Genomic DNA, 20,044 nt, shown 5'->3' on the forward strand with positions numbered 1-20,044 from the left:
ATTGCTGAGAATCAACTAACTTGAAATATAGAGACTGATGAAGCACATCTAACAGGTACAGGAAATAACTGCTCTGCTGCTCTACTGCCGTGTATGTCATAGGCTGTTTCTTCCTCTCTCTTCTCCCCCATCCCCCATTCTTCAACTGCTATGTAAAACCTATTTTAGGATCATATATATGTAGAGCTGGAAGGAACGTCAAGTGGTCATCTAGTAAATAAACTAAGCGAGTCTGAGACAGCCAAAGAAGTAAATGTTTATGCGAAGTTGTAATTGTTAGTACTGGTGAAACAAGTAAGGAAGGAAAACATTATAATCTGTACATTGAAAATGGATCAGTGGTGCCAGAGAAACCAATATTAATTACATCTGAAACATATTTCATAGGATTTATCTGATTGGGATTTTGATCATTAGAAGGAACCTTTAATACTGGAGAAAACTTCAGATACATTTTCTGTCTTTTTTCATAATTGTACTTCCACTATTTTTCTAATTATCCACTCTGGTTTTGGTTAAGTAAAGACTTCCTTCTTCATAGCCTGTATTATTTATTTGTGCCTACAGGTCCCAGACAGACCCCAGTGTGCTAGGTACTGTACATATTCACATGCACACACGTGTGCACACCTACTCACCAAAAAGACAGTCCCTGTATCTAGGAACTCTGAGTGTAAGCCAAGAGCACTCTTCTCTGTCCACTTTGCAGAGGAGCACCAAGTTACACTAGACTGCTATGGTTAGTGCAGTAAATAACAGTCACAGCACAGCAGCTGTCTACCCATCTTCACTTATTTGATCTTCCAATGAAGTAATAAACCAATATTTGACAGCACAGATGGATTAGTTTTAGGGATAATAATAATAAATATTTACAATTTTATAGCCTTTCATCTGAGGATTTCAAAGCACTTGACAAACATTATGAGCCAATTAGGTCTCAGGACAGCCCTGTGGCGTAAGCTATATTATCTCCATCTTACAGATGGGGAAACAGAGGCACGGAGAGGTTAAATGAATTATCAGAAGCACTATAGTTCTTATTATCTACAGTCTAAGTCTACAGACTGTAATTTCTTCTCCAAGGTTTACATTGTAGGCCATGGCTGCAGCCTCATTGATTCAAGTTTGCAGAGGCAAATTTTAAATTAGGATTGTTGATGTTCTCTGCACTTTTTGCACTTCTCTAACAACACTTCCTTGACAGACCACTGAGGAAGAAGTAATGCCTGCGAATATACCCATCTTTGGTGACATCTGTCTAACTCAGCTGGACATCCCCATAAAGATGTCAACACATCCGCATGTCAACACACAGAGAAGGGCTATCAGAGGCTGACCAACAACATCGCTGCAAGCAGATCAGCCTTCTAGGTAAATACTTATGGTTTATGTTTGTAAGTACTGTGCTAACAGGCATTTTCTGCCTGCTCTGGGAATACATTTTTATCCACTGGTTACACCACAGTCTGGATGTTAGTAAAGCATTTGATAACAAAGTCTTAGGAAATCTTACTTGCAAAATGAATGTAAATAGGCTTGGATATGAGCAGTCATATGACAGGTTGAAAAGACCCAAAGGACTGTAGACAAACGATAATGCTATATGACAATGCAGCTAGCTCTGGGTAGGTAGCAAGCAGGGGAGGAGACAGACTAAGGTGCTGGAGGTAAACAGAATTAAATTAATAGATGTATGCAATATTTCCCAAAGTACTATCCGAGGGGACAGTGAAATGACACAAAGAAGATGAGGAGGGTGCAATAAAGGGGCATAAAAGAAAACTGAGATTCAACCTAAGAATATACAAATTATTACAGTGAAAGAAGATAGCCCAAAATGCAGATATTGAGTGGGAAATACTTGGAAAGCACTAATGGCATGCAAGGCAGAAGGCATAGTGTACAGTAAACAGGACACAGAGACCTGCAATGTGACAGCTGTAAACATACCCCTAAAAGGCATTGAAGTTGTAAGCTACATATACAAAGGAATACAAAGTGAAACGATAGTCTCTTAATGCACATGTTCTGCGCTAAAACAGGTATGTTGCCCTTTGGCATGATTCACCTAAAGAATCAAATTTTTACAGTATCACCCACAATCCCTATTGTTTGCCTAAAGCACTGGCACCAAACTCAGTAAATCGATAAATCTTAAAGTATGGATGAGAATGCTCTGGAAACAAGTGATAAGAGAACATCCAGTGAGCCCAATGAAATACAGGACTGTGTCACACTGAAACCAAGACAAAACATTTTTGGGAAAGTATCTGTATATCCTTTTTTTTTTTTTTTTATTGATTTTGACCATAGGTTGCTGCTCTTTGCTTAGCATTACTCCAGTTCATGACCCCTCTGGCCCACAGTAAATATGGCACTGCTCATAGACTCATAGACTCATAGACATTAAGGTCAGAAGGGACCATTATGATCATCTGGTCTGACCCCCTGCATGCTGCAGGCCGCAAGACCCTTCCCTGGACTCTACCGTTGAAGTCCCCAATCCTGTGTTTTAGTGACTTCAATCGGCTGAGACCCTCCTGCTAGTGATCCCTGCCCCATGCTGCGGAGGAAGGCGAAAAACCTCCAGAGGCTATGACCTCTAGATGGCAATGGTAAGATGGCATCTACTGTGTATATGAGAATATAACAACTACCATACTGGGTCAGACCAATGGTCCATCTAGCCCAATATCCTGTCTTCCAACAGTGGCCGATGCCAGGTGCTTCTGAGGGAATAAACAGAACAGGTAATCATCAAGTGATCCAATCTGCGGTCGCCCATTTCCAGCTTCTGGCAAACAGAGGCTAGAAACCCTTCAGAACATGCCTTTGCAGAGCAGTATGATTTGAGCGCCTACAAGCGTTTGAAGGATGTATATGCCACAGAGGGAGAGGAATTGTTTATGATGATCCTATTTGTTGTAACCAAAAAGAATGAAACTGAGCAAAAGAGAATTTAGGCTGAAAATCAGGAAAAATCTACTAGAGTTGAGATGTATTAGATTGTAGAGTAAACCCCAAATGAAAAACTGGAAACCCAGCCATTTGAATAATTTAAAATCATATGGGACCAAGTGTTAGAACATTGTAGAAAACAATCCTCACGTGGCATGGGGATGGCCAGGTTAATGAATCTTTCCTATCTTTAATTTTTACAACTTCATGATTTTACTCTGGATTACAGAGACAAGAGTAGCCCTATGTGTATCTAATCTCACACTCTACAAGGCAGCATGAATGGAGGGAGGGGAGACAGCATGGCAGACAGAGACGCACACCATGTGAGAGAGAGAGATGTGCATTGCCCCTTTAAGTACGCTGACCCCACTCTAAGTACACTGCCTTTTTAAGTAGATCAGCAAGTTAAGACAGAAGCTGCTGCCAGGAAGCTCCCTCCATCCTGAGCACTGTCGTGTTCCCCACCCCCGGGTCCCCTGCCCCATCCACCCCCCTTCCCTGTCCCCTAACTGCCCACTGCCACCTCATCCAACCCCTCCTCTCATTCCTGATGGACCCCCGGGGCCCCTGCCCCATCCAACCACCCCTTCTCCCTGTCCCCTGACCACCCCCGGAACCCCAGCCCCTGACTTCCCCCCACCACCCCATCCAACACCCCTGCTCCTTCCTGACTGCCCCCCCAGGACCCTTGCCCCCATTCAATTCCCCTGTTCCTTGCCCTCTGACCACCCAAGTCCCGACCCTAATCAACCCCCCCGCCCTCTATCCAACACCCCCTCCCTGCTCCCTGCCCCCCTTACCACACTGCCTGGAGATGGGAGCCGTGCTGCCCGGAGTCGGTGCTGGGAACGCGGGCACTGGGCGCTGTGGGCGCTGAGCCAGAGTTGGGGGCCGGGATGGAGCCGCGGGTCGTCCTGGAGTCGGGACCGGAGCCGTTGGCCAGGGGCTGGAGCCGTGGGCCAGCCCAGAGCTGCTGGCCAGCCCGAAGGCGGGGGCCGGCCTGGAGTTGGGGCTGGAGCCGCTGGGTGGCCCGGAGCTTCTGGCTGGCCCGGAGTCGGGGGTCAGCCCGAAGGTGGGGTCAGGGGCCGGAGCCGCTGGCCGGCCCGAAGTTGGGGCCGGGGGCCAGCCCGGAGTCAGGGCCGGAGCCGAGGGCCGGGCCAGAGCTGTGCCGCCCGGCTGGAGTTGGAGTCAGGGCTGGGGCCGCCCGGAGCCGCACAGCGCCTGGAGCCCTCCTCGCGCCCCCCACTCCAGCTCACCTGCAGGTAGCTGCTGCTTCCTTCTCAGCCCTCTCAGGCTTCCCGCGCTAACAGCTGATTCGCGGGAAGCCGGGAGGGGGAGCCTTCAGGGGAGGAGGCAGAGGCGGAGCCGGAGCCAGGTAAGCTGGGGCCGCGGGCAGGGCAGGGAGCTGCTGGAGCTTTTGTTAAATTTAAAAGCCCTTTTAGAACCAGGACAACCAGTTCTAAAAGGGCTTCTAAATGTAACAACCGGTTCCCGTGAACCAGTGGGAACTGGCTCCAGCTCACCACTGCTCCCCGGACAGCAAACAGGAGGCTCCGGGGAGAGGCTCTGGGGAGAAGCTCCAAGGCAGAGGACAGGAGCAGCACATGGCACTGGGAGAGGGACTGCTGGCAATTGATAGCCTGCTGGGCCTCTGCCACACAGGGAACTTAGGGGAGCGGGGAGCTGATAGGGGGGCTGCCAGTCCACCCTGGTTCCAAGCCCCCACCAGCTAGCTGCAACTTTCTGCAAGCAGTGGACAAAGCAGGCAGCTGCCAAATGACGTTATAAGGGAGCATTGCACTTCTTTAAATGAGCATGTTCCCTAATTGATCAGCAACATAACAATGAAACAGTGTAAACCAGGACGACTTTAAGTGAGGAGTTACTGTACTGACATTTGGTTTCAGATAAAAACAAATAGTGTTTTGAAAAATTAAAAGTCATTCCAATAAAGGCCAGCTTGTGTCCAACTCCTGCAGGAGTTAACAAGGATGGAAGGCACACGGGGGAGGGTGTGGCTTGGCATGGCATGGCATGGCAGCCAGTCTCACCCTGCATGCTAAACACCTTCAACAAGGCTTGTGCTTCCCAGAAGCTCATTTACTCCTGGTGCTTGCTCTGTTCTTTGCCCAAAAACAGGCTAGTGGCTAAAAGTCATAAACAAACCCTAACATTGCACTCTTACTATCTTCATTTGATATAGCTTCATACTTCTAGCATTCTACTTATGTCCATTAAATTGAGCCATGTAATGATCAGAAAGATATTCTCACCTATTGTCATCCCTGAATTCTGATTTCCAGGTGCTCTATTCAGTGCTCTCAACTAGTCATTGAAGAGAATTTTAACTAGATTTTTAATCAGGAAATAGTGCTCCCCACTGACCCCTAACCTGAGGCTGTATTTTATGTGTACTGAGTTTGAATTTAAAGTGTGTTTTTAATTTAGTTATTCCAACTAATTGTATTTAGTTTCTTTTTTTTCCCCTTAGAAGGTTGCTCTCAGCACACATAGAAATTCTAATTCAGTACAAATGAAATCCACTCTTGTACATTCACCCTAAATTAATTATGTGCATTTTGCTTGAGTCGCACTATTTGCGTTGCAGAAAACTCAGCTCAAATGGTGTGTGCTTTATGTGCAACCACCACAGTTGTACATCCAAGGACAAGAACTTGAAGGGCCTTGTGCTTGGAGCACCTACAGCTCTTGCCTGTGAACACATTGTACACTCTATACACAGTCAAACATTTAGTGTCTGGTGTAGCGTAGGACTCTCAGACTCCCCACAGTGGAGTCAGTAACTATGTTTTGAACAAACATCGTGTAGCTATAAAAATCTCAAATGTTTCCTCTGATAAAATGAAAACTGCAATATTTTAGGCATCTCAAAAGAGTGTGTGAAACGCTGGGACTACCCTGCTAAAAATAGGACTGTTGGTCCTTTACCACTGAGTGTGAGGGGACAGTTCAATGCAAATATTTTTTTCTCTCTGAAACTCAGTAAGTGGAATTGTTGAATTTTGTGGGGATTGGGGCGAAAAAGGTAGAGAAGGAAAGTTCATCCTTACTGTCTTCTAGCTAGTCAGTACTTCTTTTAAAAAATAGAAATACTGGGCCTGTTCCGCAGCTGCTGTAAATTGACATAGCAATTGAAGTCAATGGATTTTCTGAAATCTCTGCAAATTAAAGCTCATGGGGCCCAATTCCCCACTGCCCTGCATTTTGTGTAATCATTTTCACAGGGCTGGATTAATCTTTTGTGGGCTCCGAGGCCCTGCCCACGCTTGGCCTCTTCCCCGCAAGGGCCCGCCCACACTCTGCCCCGAGGCCTTGCCTGCCATTCGCATGGGAGGGGAGGGGTCGGAGATGAGCGAGGAGGGAGTGAGGGCGGCAGGGGGCAGTGAGGAGCGAGTGGTGGGCAGAGTCTCAGGGGGAAGAAGCTGAGTGGGTGCAGGTCCTTGAGGTGGAGTGGAGGGGTGTGACCACAGTTCAAGCACCGGGGTCCCTTCTGAGTGTGGGCCTGACTCCATTGGTGCCATTGTAAACCCGGTACTGCATTTTCACCTGTGCAAAGTGTAAATTGCTACTACATAAAAATTCTCCGGTCCTCTGTGCTGGTGGTAGCATTCTGTTTTGTACTCACTTTACACCATATGGAAAGGCAGACCCCCTGTGATATTCACTGACTCCCCACTGCCTAAACAGTTTAACTCACTAGGGAGTCATAGTGCTACTGTCTCTTTCTGTGGCCACACATCTTGCCTCAGAGGGAAGGCTAATGCTGTAACTAGCTGTTGGCCTCTTAGATTTGATATCCCAGAGTGCAATGGCGTATTAGGAAAACTTTGATGTCTTATCAAATTAGAATTTCCTGATTTTTCCATTACACAATTTGACTTTGATCGTTAAAAGTTCAGAAACAGCAACCTATGCCAACTGTGTGCTCGGCTCTGTACAAGAACAAAGGAAGACATGATCCCTGACCCAAGGAGTTTACAATCTATAAAGAGGAATTTGGACTCCAAACAATTTCAGATCATGTCAAGTTTTATAATAACTCCCTGGAGTTCTTGGGTTTAAATCTTGCAAACCTGGAACAATACAGGCGGTTGTTACTAAATTTTTAACAGAAAGCTCACAATGTGAGCAAATCTCAAGTCTCATTAAGTGATTTAAAGGACAGTGTTAAATGCCATGGAAATACATGTCAGTTCAAAAATACATACAATCATGAATTGGGAAGAACAGTCAGCTCATAAGTGACCAGAGGAACTAGCAAACGGGAGTTTTGTAAGGAAGTTTAGAGAGGACGAGTGAGAGCCAGACACACCTAATAAACATTCTTTATACCTAGGTCACTGACCAGCTCTCTCTCTTTCCCCCACACCCACAAAAACATACAAACCCTCCTCAAGAATAAAAATAATTGGGGAGAAGTCCGGCAGTAGAGCGGGAACTATTCAATTTATTGCACTGAATGCAGCATGTATGATTACCTGCCTTGTGGGCAGGTGGCATATATGTGTATTCAGTGCAAGTAGCTCATGATCCTCAGAGATCGATGACAGGCTCTTGAGATCAGAGTGGCTGAACTGACAGAGGTAAGTGAGACAGGGAGGTCCCTACATGAGGCTTTCTGAGACACAGTAGAGCGCTTCCACCCCCAGTCTGAGGTAGCACCCTTATTTCCTATGTTAAGTATAGGGAAAACCTGTGATATCTCAGATATTATTTATTCACATTATTATATGCACTTTTCTATAGTATGCTATTTGGACAGTCTTTAAATAATTTATTGTATAAGAGTAATAAACATAAATGAATGAGGCTTTCTTCCCTTTTTTAGCAATCCTCCGAACTCATGGTGCTGCTGGTAAATGTTGGTAATCTTAATGTTGACCACTAAAGTGGTGGTATTCGGTTCAAACCCCCAATGAAAGAGGCAATCCCAGCATTTCTTCCCCTTTAACCTCTCTTCTGCTCTTCACCATCCAACTGGACCCTAATCAGCTGTTGGGTACCATTTCAAGTGTCTGCAACAAAGGAAGACATCTGCAGTCCTTTGCCTACTCAGCAGGAGGGACTAAAGTCCTCCAGGACTGTGCTGCCCCCAGGGAAATACTAGAAAGGGACTAAATATTCCATCAAAGGGATGTGGCAACTATTTGCCAAAATTCAGATTCAGCGTATTGTAGGTGGTGGTGGTATGAAAGCCTTAGAGAACTACAGCATGTTGACTGTCTAGGTACAGAACAGCACAAGAAACAGACTATAGGCCATCCATAGCCATTTAGTATTGAGTGCTGTCATGTTAGGAATTGTATTTTTGCAGAGATACTGTTAACAAAAATACTTTTTAGACCAATGTTCAAATGTTATTCATTTAACCGATAATCACTTCAATAAGAACTGGGTATTTTTATTATGGCTGTATTGTCAGCTTAATATGTTGATTCATTATGTCCTCAGAAGGATATTTTTTCTTGCTTGGTATAGTTTGAAAGAATACATGGTTCATGAATGACCAGGCACTGGTACAGAGCTAAGTTGCAGAAAAGCTAATATTAGAAGTACTAAGGTCTTTTGAAACATGAAATTCTTTTAAACTCTTCTTCGGTTCTTCCAATGATTAAATGATTAAAAATGATCTATTTGGTTGAATTAAGGAAGTTAAACATTAGTGCAGCAACTTAAGAAAAACCCTCTTGACTTCCTGGAAACTGAAAAGAAAAAAAAAACCCGGCATTTTAAAGAAGTAGGTAAGATTGTCTCTGACATCACTTAGCTATATAGTGAGATCGCGAGTGGTTAGTCTTGAGTGACAGAGGAAGCTGCTCCCTGACTGATAAGCAGGCACTGCAATGTACGTGCACAGTTATTCTGCTTTTGATTCAAGTTTTGCCGAAAAATACTTTTACAGAAAAATAACAGTTATTTTACTTTCCAGAGAGAGACACATGCTGTTTCATAAGGATACGCCTGATTTCCAGATATGACCATGTTTTTGTGGCTTGAACTCTTGGCATTTGGCTTTGCCCTTCTGGACAACAATGTTTTTGTCAAAGGTAGGTACCAACTGATATTTCATTTTCTAAATCTGGTACCATAAAGTTCTTTTAGCAAAACAGAATGTTGAAGCTTTGCAAAGAGGAGAACTGACAACTTTGTCCAGAAACTATAATATATTGGTACTGCAGCCATAATGTGGCAAAAGCTACACTAGAACAGGAAGACGTGGCTTAGAATGTGCAAGAGAAAAAATGTTTCCTGTGTAGCCATCCGTGAATATTGTATAAACTTTTTTAAAGAAAGCTTTGCATTTTATATTTTAATTGTCTTTTATTCAAATCATTTGAAAAAATAATTGATTTGGAGCTCTTATAAATGTCAGTTCAGTGGAATCCCAGTTCATTTTTTATGAGTCAACATTTTATTCCTTCACTGTTTTAAAACATTAAAAATATCACTGAAGGAATCTTTAAAATGTAAAGCTCTCTTTGTATTTAAGTCACTCCCTGATGCAGATGGCATACAGTTCCTCAAATTTAGATTCATATTGTAAAGAGTCTACAAAGAAATCCAAAAACTGACTGGGGTGATGGGAAATTATAGAATTTGTGTAATTACCATTGACAGTTTTCAAGAAATAAAGTGATTTTGTTGGGACATCAACTTTGTAGTTAGTGAAAATTAATTAGAGGAACTTAGAATTTAGAATGGTCTGCAGCTACTTTCCATTATAAGTGAAGTTAGATCAATCTTCACTTGTCAGACTTGAAAAAGAATGGTACAGTCTAAGGGCCTGATCCTACAACATTGACAGCTAGGTTTAGCGCTTGCTACTGTGAGTAGTCAATTAAGTCAATGACAGTATTCACAGTAGTAAGTATTACAAATGGCCATCAATGTCTGTAGAATCTGGATCCTATGATGATACAGTTTTCAATTAAAGAAGGCACAGTGTTGCAGCATGATTGCCCCCACCCTCTACCACCCTTCCAGTTAGCTAGTTTATATAATTGAGGATGTCGACGCATTCATGTTAGCTACGGCAGCTGTTTGTTAAGCAATGTTCATCCTAAAAGTGGTCCTTAATTTACTTAATTCCAGATAGTAGCAAATAGCATGGTCTGATTCTTCCTTCATCTACAGCTGTTTTACACAGGTGTATTAATAATTTATTATTAATTGATTTCAGTGGAGTTATTCCTGATTTACACTGGTGTAAGTGAGAGAAGAATCAGACCCTTAGTTGCTAACATATTTTTAGCTGGTTTGGAGTATGGGTATTAGTTCTGTAATCCTTGAGAGCCTAAGGAGGGTGTGTACTAAATAGATCTGGTTAGTAGTTGTTGCATATTATATGGAAACAAGTGAATCCTGCACTATAAAGCAAAAGAGCAGAATTCTCTTTTTTTATCTGCTCTCCCGTTTTTCATTTTTATAACTCACATCTTCAGATGCCTGCTGCTCCCTTTGCTTCAGCAAGGGCAGGTCAATGCCTGCCTCCGTGGCCACCCCTATTGTGAGTCGATGCAATGGCTAACAGAGGGGGCTGGAAGAGGGGACGAGGGGGAGAGGGTAGCACTACTTTTCCTCAAAAGACAGATTTTATCTTCTTTTCTATGTAGACTGGTCTGGCTTCGGCCAGTTCCTCCCTATCAAGTTGCTAATACAATTGTTATAGGAGCCACAGCAGGCAGAAAAACAGAATAAAGTCAGTAAAAGTTCAAATATTGAAATGGCATTAAGGTATTGGAGAATTATGAGGGAGAAAATATTTGGCTTAAAACTTTGCTCGGTCTCCATTTCTTGGAAGGAATTCTTTCCTCTCACATCTTCCTCTGTGATTTTGGGCAAGTCACTTCACCCCTTTGTGTCTCTGTCTCCCCTTTTGTTAAATGGGGATAAAGCTATTTACCATCTTTTTAACCATGTTGAAATCTACCGATGAAAAACGCTGTACAAGAGCTAGTTGTTATTGCTTGTGATTAGCCATACCATATTAATTTACTGAATCCACTATGTCAAATATCCAACAGTATAAACACTGTAGGTCCCATTGGGACTAAAATCAAAGATGTATCTCCAGGGCTCTGGGATCTGCACTGTCTGCCTGTTGGTTACCAGGTGGAATTTAAGGCGTTGCTTTTCCCTATATATTTTGGCACATTCTTATTTGAGAGACTCCTGTCCCCATGCCTTACTGACACAAATTATGATCAGTCGTTGTAACCTTCCTTCCTTCCCCCCCCTTGTGTGAAATAGCTTACATTTGACTTTCAAGACATGTTCAATGCCTATCTATTTTTCCTGTTATTGGGTAGGGAAGAGTTTGATGGGGGTGGATCTTTCTGTTAGGACAGGTGTATTGGTGGACTTGATATTTTTTGTATTGGTTACCATTGGCTGGTAGGGATGGAGTAGGTGCTAGCTCTTATCTCGAGTGGTTTGTTGCCCGAGGGGTTATACTGAGGGGAAGAGAGGGTCTTTAATCTTGCTGCAGGAATAGTTTGCTGGTTATTATTAGTCAATGGTGAATTTGTTGCTGGATTTGTCTTTACTTTATGATTTGTGGCCAAGATTCAAATATGCCTAGTGATATATTTTTTTTTGGGGGGGGGGGGGGGGGAAGGAGGGCTCAATTTGTGGGGCCCAATCTGAGATGTTTTAAAACAGCCTGATTCTCTCAAAGTGCCAAGTACCCACCCTCTGCCAGTCAGACCCCTGTAAGGTGTCTCAGGTTGGGCACCCCAACACTGAGGCATTTAGAATCACTAGTCACATTTAAGAATCTTGACCTATGTTTTTAAAGAATGTCAAAGATAGCTAGAGCCTGGGAAAGGTGCCTTTTTATATATATTGTTAGACATTTCAAGAAATGAAATATAAGTGGCCATCTGCAGTGTGTCAGTAATAAATATAGGGATAATATTATTTGTAGCTGTTCAGTACCCATCTTCTAATGAACATTGAAAACTTCCATATTGATACTGAAGTAAAACATCTCCAAATTACCAAGTGCACTTAGGCTCCATTCCTGAAACTTGGTCTGTACAGGGAGACATTTGCATCCATGAAACATCCCATTCAGGTCACTTTTTCAATGCGGTGTCTGTTGCTATCAAGTCCACTTACACAGAACAGCTTGTAATATTAGGGCCTAATGCTGTCTGGCATATGTTATGGGGCTTCATAACGATCAGTATCATAATATGCTCTTTTGTCTAACTTGGTTTTCTGACAAACAATCAAAATGTAAGTCTTGTATTTCTGGGGTCTATCTGCAGTGCATATTGAAGCATATCTTTTGAAATGCTACAATTGTTCTCAGATTTTTTTAAACACATCCTCTCGTCAAATGACTTCAGGCCGTCCTTTCCCTCACTAAAGAACTGGCACAGCAACAGTTTTCACAAGCCTTTTACCCACCACTGAGCCACTTCCTTTTTCACAAGAAACTCCAAATTCCACTTAATAATTTGGGTTTGACTTTATTATTATTATTTATTGTTATTATTATTTTATTATTTATTAATTAAAAGGCTTCTGCAGCCTCAGGAAAATCACTGCCTAAACAACTTCTAACCTTAACAGCTAATGAGCTCGGTCTAAATGCCTTTTCTTCTTTGCTTTGGCCACAACCTTTGGCAGAACTCCCCTACTTCTTTGGCCTCCTGCATGGCAGATAGAGTCTGAAGGATTGTGCTGGAGTGCAACCCAGGCTACCGTTTTGGAAAGATCTAGTGGAGCCATGCTGTAGTTATAAGTTATAGCTGTTGAAAGCTGAAATGCTGGGAAGGTGGGGTAGTTAGAAAAAGCAGAATTGCAAAAACAAGAGAAAGATATTAGAGGAGGAAGAGGGGAAGAGAGAGTGTTCTGAAATACACTCTCTTCTGTGACATTTTTCACTTACAACAGCCACCTGTCTCTTGAAAATGTGTTGGGTATTTCACTGTGTTGTTTTCAATAGTGCATGTAGACAGCACGTTCTCTGAGGCAGGGGCCACGTTTGTGACAAGTCAGTCACTTTTCAGTGCTCTGCTCACTTCTGGTATTTCAAAATATGATAATAGATGGGAACCAGAAGCACAAAAAAACAAGAGAGGGAGGAGTGGAGGGTAAGAGAGACAGAGAGAGGGAGGGAAGAGTGAAGAGCATGCGATGTGATAGGATTATTGTTGAGGTATATTGACTGTTATCTAAGGAAAATAGGGAAAGGGATGTTGGTTCAAGGCCAACCAGTTTTCTTTACACTCTGCATGGCAGTCCTGTGATTCCAACCATATAATTCATTTAGATTTCTTCATTAATGCATTTATATTTACAAACTGAAATGCAGCAAACCACATTTAGAATCAGGGGGTAGCCGTGTCAGTCTGTATCCACAAAAACAACAAGGAGTCCGGTGGCACCTTAAAGACTAACAGATTTATTTGGGTATAAGCTTTCGTGGGTAAAAACCCCCACTTCTTCAGATGCATGGAGTGAAAATTTTCCCTCTCTTGGTATTGACACTTCCTCATCAATTATTGGGAGTGGACCACATCCAACCTGACTGAATTGGCCTTGTCAACACTGGTTCTCCACTTGTAAAAACTCCTTACTCTTCATGTGCCAATATATTTATATGCCTATAGCTGTAATTTTCACTCCATGCATCTGAAGAAGTGGGTTTTTTTTTTACCCACAAAAGCTCATGCCCAAATAAATCTGTTAGTCTTTAAGGTTCCATCGGATTCCTCACATTTAGAATGTACTACCAATATACTCCTACAATCACTGAGCTGCCATGCAGAGTTTGATTAGAAGGAAAGTTCTTTTTGGAACATGTCACACTGCAGTCATTCCCTTTACCTCTGAATTTTACTCCGATGCTATTATGTTTATATATTTGTATTCAGGGCCGGCTCTAGGTTTTTTGCTGCCCCAAGCAAAAAAATTTTGGGCTGCCCCCTACTCCCCAGCCCAGGGCTTTCTCTCCCCCCCACCCCCGCAATTGCACCCTCCTGCCGCCCCAGCCCTGGGTCTCTGGTAACTCGCTCCCAGGGCGGGTCATTCAGCAGGAATTTTGCATGTGCACAGAACACAGACAGGATTGGTTCCCACATGGTTACAGAACTGCAGTAAAGTGGAACAATTTTCAGCTTGTGTGATTGGAGGATATCTGGATGCATATTATAAGACTGTCCTACATAAATGAGGGAAAGTTGAGGTGCCTTTATTTTTCTTTCGTTCCATTCTTTGTTTCTATGGGGAATTTGTCAATGCAATATCACTGTCTTCCTTTTAAACAAATAAAACTAAAACTAAAAAAAAAAAAAAAGCAATGGCTGTTGAAAATAGCAATTCCAGTCCTAATAACCAGGAAGCATTTCTTGCTCAATTTATTCTACTTTTTCTACAGCAAATTACAGTGGATCAGTATATTTGATTTGAGAGAAATGAAGTAACAGCTGCCCAAATTGAGCTTGAGCACTCCTGAATTCTGAGGGTGTTCAAATCTGGAAGGCAGGTGCTAGATTCCCTTTCTGAATATTAGCTAAATCTGGAAAAGAAAAGTCAATTTCTGGCTCAGAAGTGGAAATCCTCCTACGTGCCTGGTACTGTATCTAAAGCTCCCCAGGTCCTAGTAGAGCCTCCCCTCCCTTACTTTTCATTTTAAATTCTAGTGGGATCCATGTACCTCCCTTGCTAGGCTTCATATAGAGAGGTGCACTGTCCATTTAGTCCACCCAATTCTTTCTTTGGGGGAGAGCCCAGGGCTGGAGTGGCAGGAGGTGCGGGGAGGGGGGCGGGGGGAGCCCAGTGCTGGGGCGGCAGGGTGTGCAGGTGTGTGTGGGGGGAGAAGAGCCCAGGGCTGGGACAGCAGGGGGGTGCAGGTGGGGGCCAGAGCTGGGGCAGCAGGGGGTGTGGGCAGGGGAGAGTCCAGGGCTGGGGCAACACAGGGGTTCAGGGGGAGCCCAGGGCTGAGGTGCGGGGCGGCAAAAAACCTAGAGCTGGCTCTGACTCTACCATTCACAGCAAGCTGCAGCATGAGGTTTCAATTCCATACTCCTTCCCCCTCCCTTTCCTGTTAATTGTGGCCAAGGGAATACTGGGAAATGTAGTTCTTTCCCTGCTCCAGGGCTGGCTCTATAGGTAGGGAGCTAACAAAGGAACTACAGCTCCCAGGGCCCCCTGTTGGTTCTCAGCTCCCATGCTGGATTCTTGCACCCCTGCAAATTTGCCGCCCCAAGCAACTGCTTGCTTTGCTGGTGCCTAGAGTTGGCCCTGTTTGTATTCCAAAGGCCCCAACATAGACTAGGGACCCAATGTATTAAGAACTATACAAATACATAGAGAGACACAGTCCCTGCTTTGGCAAGACAGACAAAGGGGAGGGAGGAAAGGGGAAACGGAGGTGAAGTGACTGTCCAAAGTATCATACGAAATAGAGGTTAGAATTAGAAACAGAACCCTGGTCTCCTGACTCCTTGTCCCCTGACCTATCTACTAGACCCTGCTGCATCCCTGACATTACTTCTGTGAATTGAATAACCTGGAGGCCTTCATACTCAATCACTAACACATTAAGTCACTGAAGGAGTATTTAATAGGTGTTTCTTCTCTTGAGAAGTTGCATGGAGGTAGACGCAGGGGAAGACTATAAAGAGTAATGTCCTCTTTTGGCATTCGTGGTCCAGTTAGATATTATTATATCTAATTGTCAATTTTCCCGAGTTCTGCCTTTGCCTAAATGGCTGTTGCCTCTTAAGTCTTCACTCACCCGTGGCCAGAGCCTTAGTTATTTTCTCAGTTAAGCTGTTTAATGGGGATTGGATTGCCAGGCCCATCCAGGAAATGGCAGTACAACCTAGAAATATGTCACCTCAGGTAGCCTATTGCCTTTTCTATTACTTCAGGGTGCCCACTGTCACACATTGCTGTTACACTCATGTCTGATTAACAGTCAAGAGGATGTTTGATTTCAGCTAATTAATGTAATTTCAGTGGGGAAAACCACTCTGAGCTAGTAGGCAGTTTTTGCACGGAATGTTTACCATCTTTGAAGCTGAAGTCAGGCACTGAATCAGTCTGGAATCAAATTGATGCAACGTAATGGTGTAAAGCCCTGAAAATAGTAAAACACCGATTTCTTCCTGTAAATATCAAGATTAAACAACAAAAACAACCTACAGTGCTTTGATTTTCTCAGTTGAAATGGAGACTCAGACTGCTGCATTGTGTGTCTAGATATATTTCCACGTTATTTGTGCACTTGCAGACAGGTCATGTTCGCTGGTGTTTCAATAATTGTTAAACCGTTTTATCTATTTCCAGGTTTTTTTCTCTTTCTAATAAAAACAGATTGGGTGCTTCAGTATCAGGGTTTTGAAAACTAACTTTGTGAGCATTTCAGTGTCATTATCCATAATGTTGTATAGCTACAGAATCTATTTCCTTTTCTTTTCTACTTCTTTCTCAGTACTGTGCTCCTAGTTATTCCTTCTGTGTCAACGTACGCTCAGCTGGTATGCTTTCTTGGGTTTCTGTTTTGCAAATTCAAAGACTTCTCTTAAACCGTGCTCTTCACTCTCAATCTCTCCACTCTATAGACAGTTGTCAGCTCTAACAAAATATTTCATTGTGCATGGAGGACTTTTTTTGGTACAAAAATGTGGACTCTGGAGCAATTTTTGAAATAGCCTTTGAAATAGTCTTTTCCTGACATGTGATGAAACAGGACACACACAAATCAGACTAATAGCGCTACAATAGGGGAGGTAGTGAGGGAGAGGTCAAATCAAAGAATATTTCTGTATTATGTACAGCAACTAGCAGATCGTTAAATATATTAGCTATCTCCTAGCACCTGCAAAGCTATATCATCAGGAAAATGTAAGGCAATACACAAGGATAGCAATAATCTCTGTCTCAGAAGGATTGGTGTTTAGGCATACGGTATTAAGTCACTTTTTAACTAATTACTGCAAAGGCACTCACCCCCTTGAAACTGTAAACAGGTTACCTTAAGCAGTAGTGAGTTCCTGGACTGCTTCTAGATGTTGGGAGATAAGAAGGAATGAAGTGGATAAGAAAAAAGGGGGAAGATAAATGATGGAGTATGGCCAAGTGGCTAGAGCACAGAAGTGGGTGTCAGGTTCTGTGGATTCTATTCCAGGCTCTGTCACAGACATGTTGTATGCTGTGTAGTTGTAGCCGTGTTGGTTCCGGGATATTAGAGAGACAAGGTGGGTGAGGTAATATCTCTTATTGGACCAACTTCTATTGGTGAGAAAGACAAGCTTTTGACTCTGAATACCTCTCCCTGACCTGAAGACCGGTGTGGCTCAAAAACTTCTCTCTTACCACTAGAAGCTGCTCCAATAAAAGATATTACTTCACCCATCTTGTCTGAGAGACATGTTGTATGAACTAGCTTAAGTCATGTAAATTCTCTAAATCTCAGTTTCTCCCTTTCTAAATTGTGGATAATACCTACCTCATGGTGATATTTTGAGCCACAATTCATTAACATTTAAAAAGGTAAACGTTACTGACTGCCCTTAAATTATCACAAAATAGTTACTCTGAAGAAGCTGTCTGATCTCAGGAAACCTTGTCTTATGACATAGAGCTAGCCACAAGAAGAGCAGAAAGTGTAAAGCAAGTGACTGACTGAATATATGGCATAGGATTGATCTCTGCCCTCACACCTGAAGCATAGGAGCCGACAACGGGAAGGTGATGTTTTTGCAGTGTAACAACTACTCATGTAAAAAAAAAAATTCTGTGCAGCCACAGTGAAATCAGTGGGACTATTCTGAGAGTAAAGAACTACTCAACTTGAGTAAAAGTAGCAGAACTAGGCCCCAAATGATTAACCCTCCCTTGTCTCCTGTGAATTACCTATAGTCTCCATTTTAACAAATGTTGAAATTGGGACACAGGGAGGTTAAGTGGAATAACCAAAGTCACACAGTGAGTCGCTGTCAGAGGCCAGACTGGTACGGTGGTGTCCTGGCTTCCAATCTACTTCAAGAATCAGAAAACCATGTCCCTCAAGAAACCATAGATATAAAAGGCCTGATTTTGAAAAGTGTTTTCCATTTTGTTTAAGTAAATGCTACCATAAGAATGTCAAACTGAGAAAGGCAATTTAGATGTTTAAATGGTAGCATTTGTGGGTACAAATTATTTCAGAGATCAACTGGTTGCACAAAAATGGAAACCAGGTCAAGAATCTTTTAGAAATCCGACCAAAACAAAACAAAACAAAAAACAAAAAAAACTAAGGTAAAAGAAAGTTTTCCCATTCTTACTTCTGGACTTTTCTCCATTGGTCAACAGTTGATTTGGCTATTGCAGTTCCATTCTGTATCAGTCTCTTTTCTATATACTTCTAGATGATTTAAAAATGAATGTAAGGTAACATGCACAAATACTAGAGAAATCATTTTGTTTTATAGAGTTTTGGAGCGGATACACCAAAGAGATTTAATTCCCAGAATCAGTCCTTCTTGTAAAATTTACATCCAATTAACGTTTTCTTTTAAAAATTATATATAATTTTAATAATTTTATGTTTGCTATCTTGTTGCAATGATAAAATATCATCATAATTTTTTGGTAATCAATGAAAAGAACTGGAGAATATATACAGTAGAAAAATTGCCATAGTTGTAGCATTTTGATATATGGGAGAGGCCTTAAAATAGATAAGCTATTGTAAGGCTCAGTCTTGTTTGTTGGGTTTTTGTTTAATGCTTCTATGTTCAATTGTGTTGGCTCATCAGAATCAAAAGGCATTTCTATATCCTCTGCACCTGCTTCACATTTCACATAAGAAACATGGCATGTGGTTTAGGTTTCAGTGAAATATGTGAAATGGCAATAAAGTTATATAGCTACTAGTGTGTTCTGGGTCAGTGCTACTTCTCATCTAGTAGTGTTTGTTAGGGCATTTTGATTGCCTGAGTAGTGAATTAAAGGACTTAGAAATAAAACCTGCTAAGAACCTCCCCAATAGATGCTCTTTCCCCTACAGTATATTAGGGTCTATAGTATCAGGGGGTAGCCGTGTTAGTCTGTATCTACAAAAACAACAAGGAGTCTGGTGGCACCTTAAAGACTAACAGATTTATTTGGGCATAAGCTTTCGTGAGTAAAAACCTCACTTCTTCGGATGCATAGAGTGAAAGTTACAGATGCAGGCATTATATACTGACACATGGAGAGCAGGGAGTTACTTCGCAAGTGGAGAACCAGTGTTGACAGGGCCAATTCAATCAGGGTGGATGTAATCCACTCCCAATAAGAGATGAGGAGGTGTCAATTCCAGGAGAGGAAAAGCTGCTTCTGTAATGAGCCAGCCACTCCCAGTCCCTATTCAAGCCCAGATTAATGGTGTTGAATTTGCAAATGAATTTTAGTTCTGCTGTTTCTCTTTGAAATCTGTTTCGGAAGTTTTTTTGTTCAGTGATAGTGACTTTTAAATCTGTAATAGAATGACCAGGGAGATGGAAGTGTTCACTTACTGGCTTATAAATTATAAATTTAAATTAATGGAGATATCCTATCTCCTAGAACTGGAAGGGACCTTGAAAGGTCATCAAGTCCAGCCCCCTGCCTTCACTAGCAGGACCAAGTACTGATTTTGCCCCAGATCCCTAAGTGGCCCCCTCAAGGATTGAACTCACAACCCTGGGTTTAGCAGGCCAATGCTCAAACCACTGAGCTATCCCTCCCCCCACTCCCCCCCATGTATGTTACCATTCCTGATGTCCAATTTGTGTCCATTTATTCTTTTGTGGAGGGACTGTCCAGTTTGGCCAATGTACATGGCAGAGGGGCATTGCTGGCACATGATGGCATATATAACATTAGTGGACATGCAGGTGAATGAGCCCTTGATGATGTGGCTGATGTGGTTGGGTCCTCTGATGGTGTCGCCAGGGGACAGAGTAGGCAACGAGGTTTGCTACAGGGATTGGTTCCTGGGTTGGTGTTTCTGTGGTGTGGTGTGTAGTTGCTGGTGAGTATTTGCTTCAGGTTGTCTGTAAGCGAGGACTGGCCTGCCTCCCAAGGTCTGTGA

The 20,044-nt window shown here is 42.7% G+C and overlaps 1 protein-coding gene across 3 annotated transcripts in view; it reads left to right on the forward strand.

Moving 5' to 3' along the window:
• The first annotated feature begins 8,753 nt into the window (after positions 1-8,753).
• The window catches only part of PTPRC (protein tyrosine phosphatase receptor type C), a 124,257-nt gene continuing 112,966 nt past the window's right edge, over positions 8,754-20,044 (forward strand). For all 3 annotated transcript variants that reach the window (XM_054038096.1, XM_054038098.1, XM_054038100.1), the window contains exons 1-2: positions 8,754-8,830; positions 8,915-9,032. In XM_054038096.1, the coding sequence (XP_053894071.1) occupies positions 8,960-9,032 (73 nt within the window). In that variant the 5' untranslated portion in view covers positions 8,754-8,830; positions 8,915-8,959. The remainder of the gene's footprint in view (positions 8,831-8,914; positions 9,033-20,044) is intronic.

The sequence above is a fragment of the Malaclemys terrapin genome, chromosome 8 (genome assembly GCF_027887155.1).
Source record: "Malaclemys terrapin pileata isolate rMalTer1 chromosome 8, rMalTer1.hap1, whole genome shotgun sequence".
In the NCBI taxonomy this organism is placed as follows: domain Eukaryota; kingdom Metazoa; phylum Chordata; order Testudines; family Emydidae; genus Malaclemys; species Malaclemys terrapin.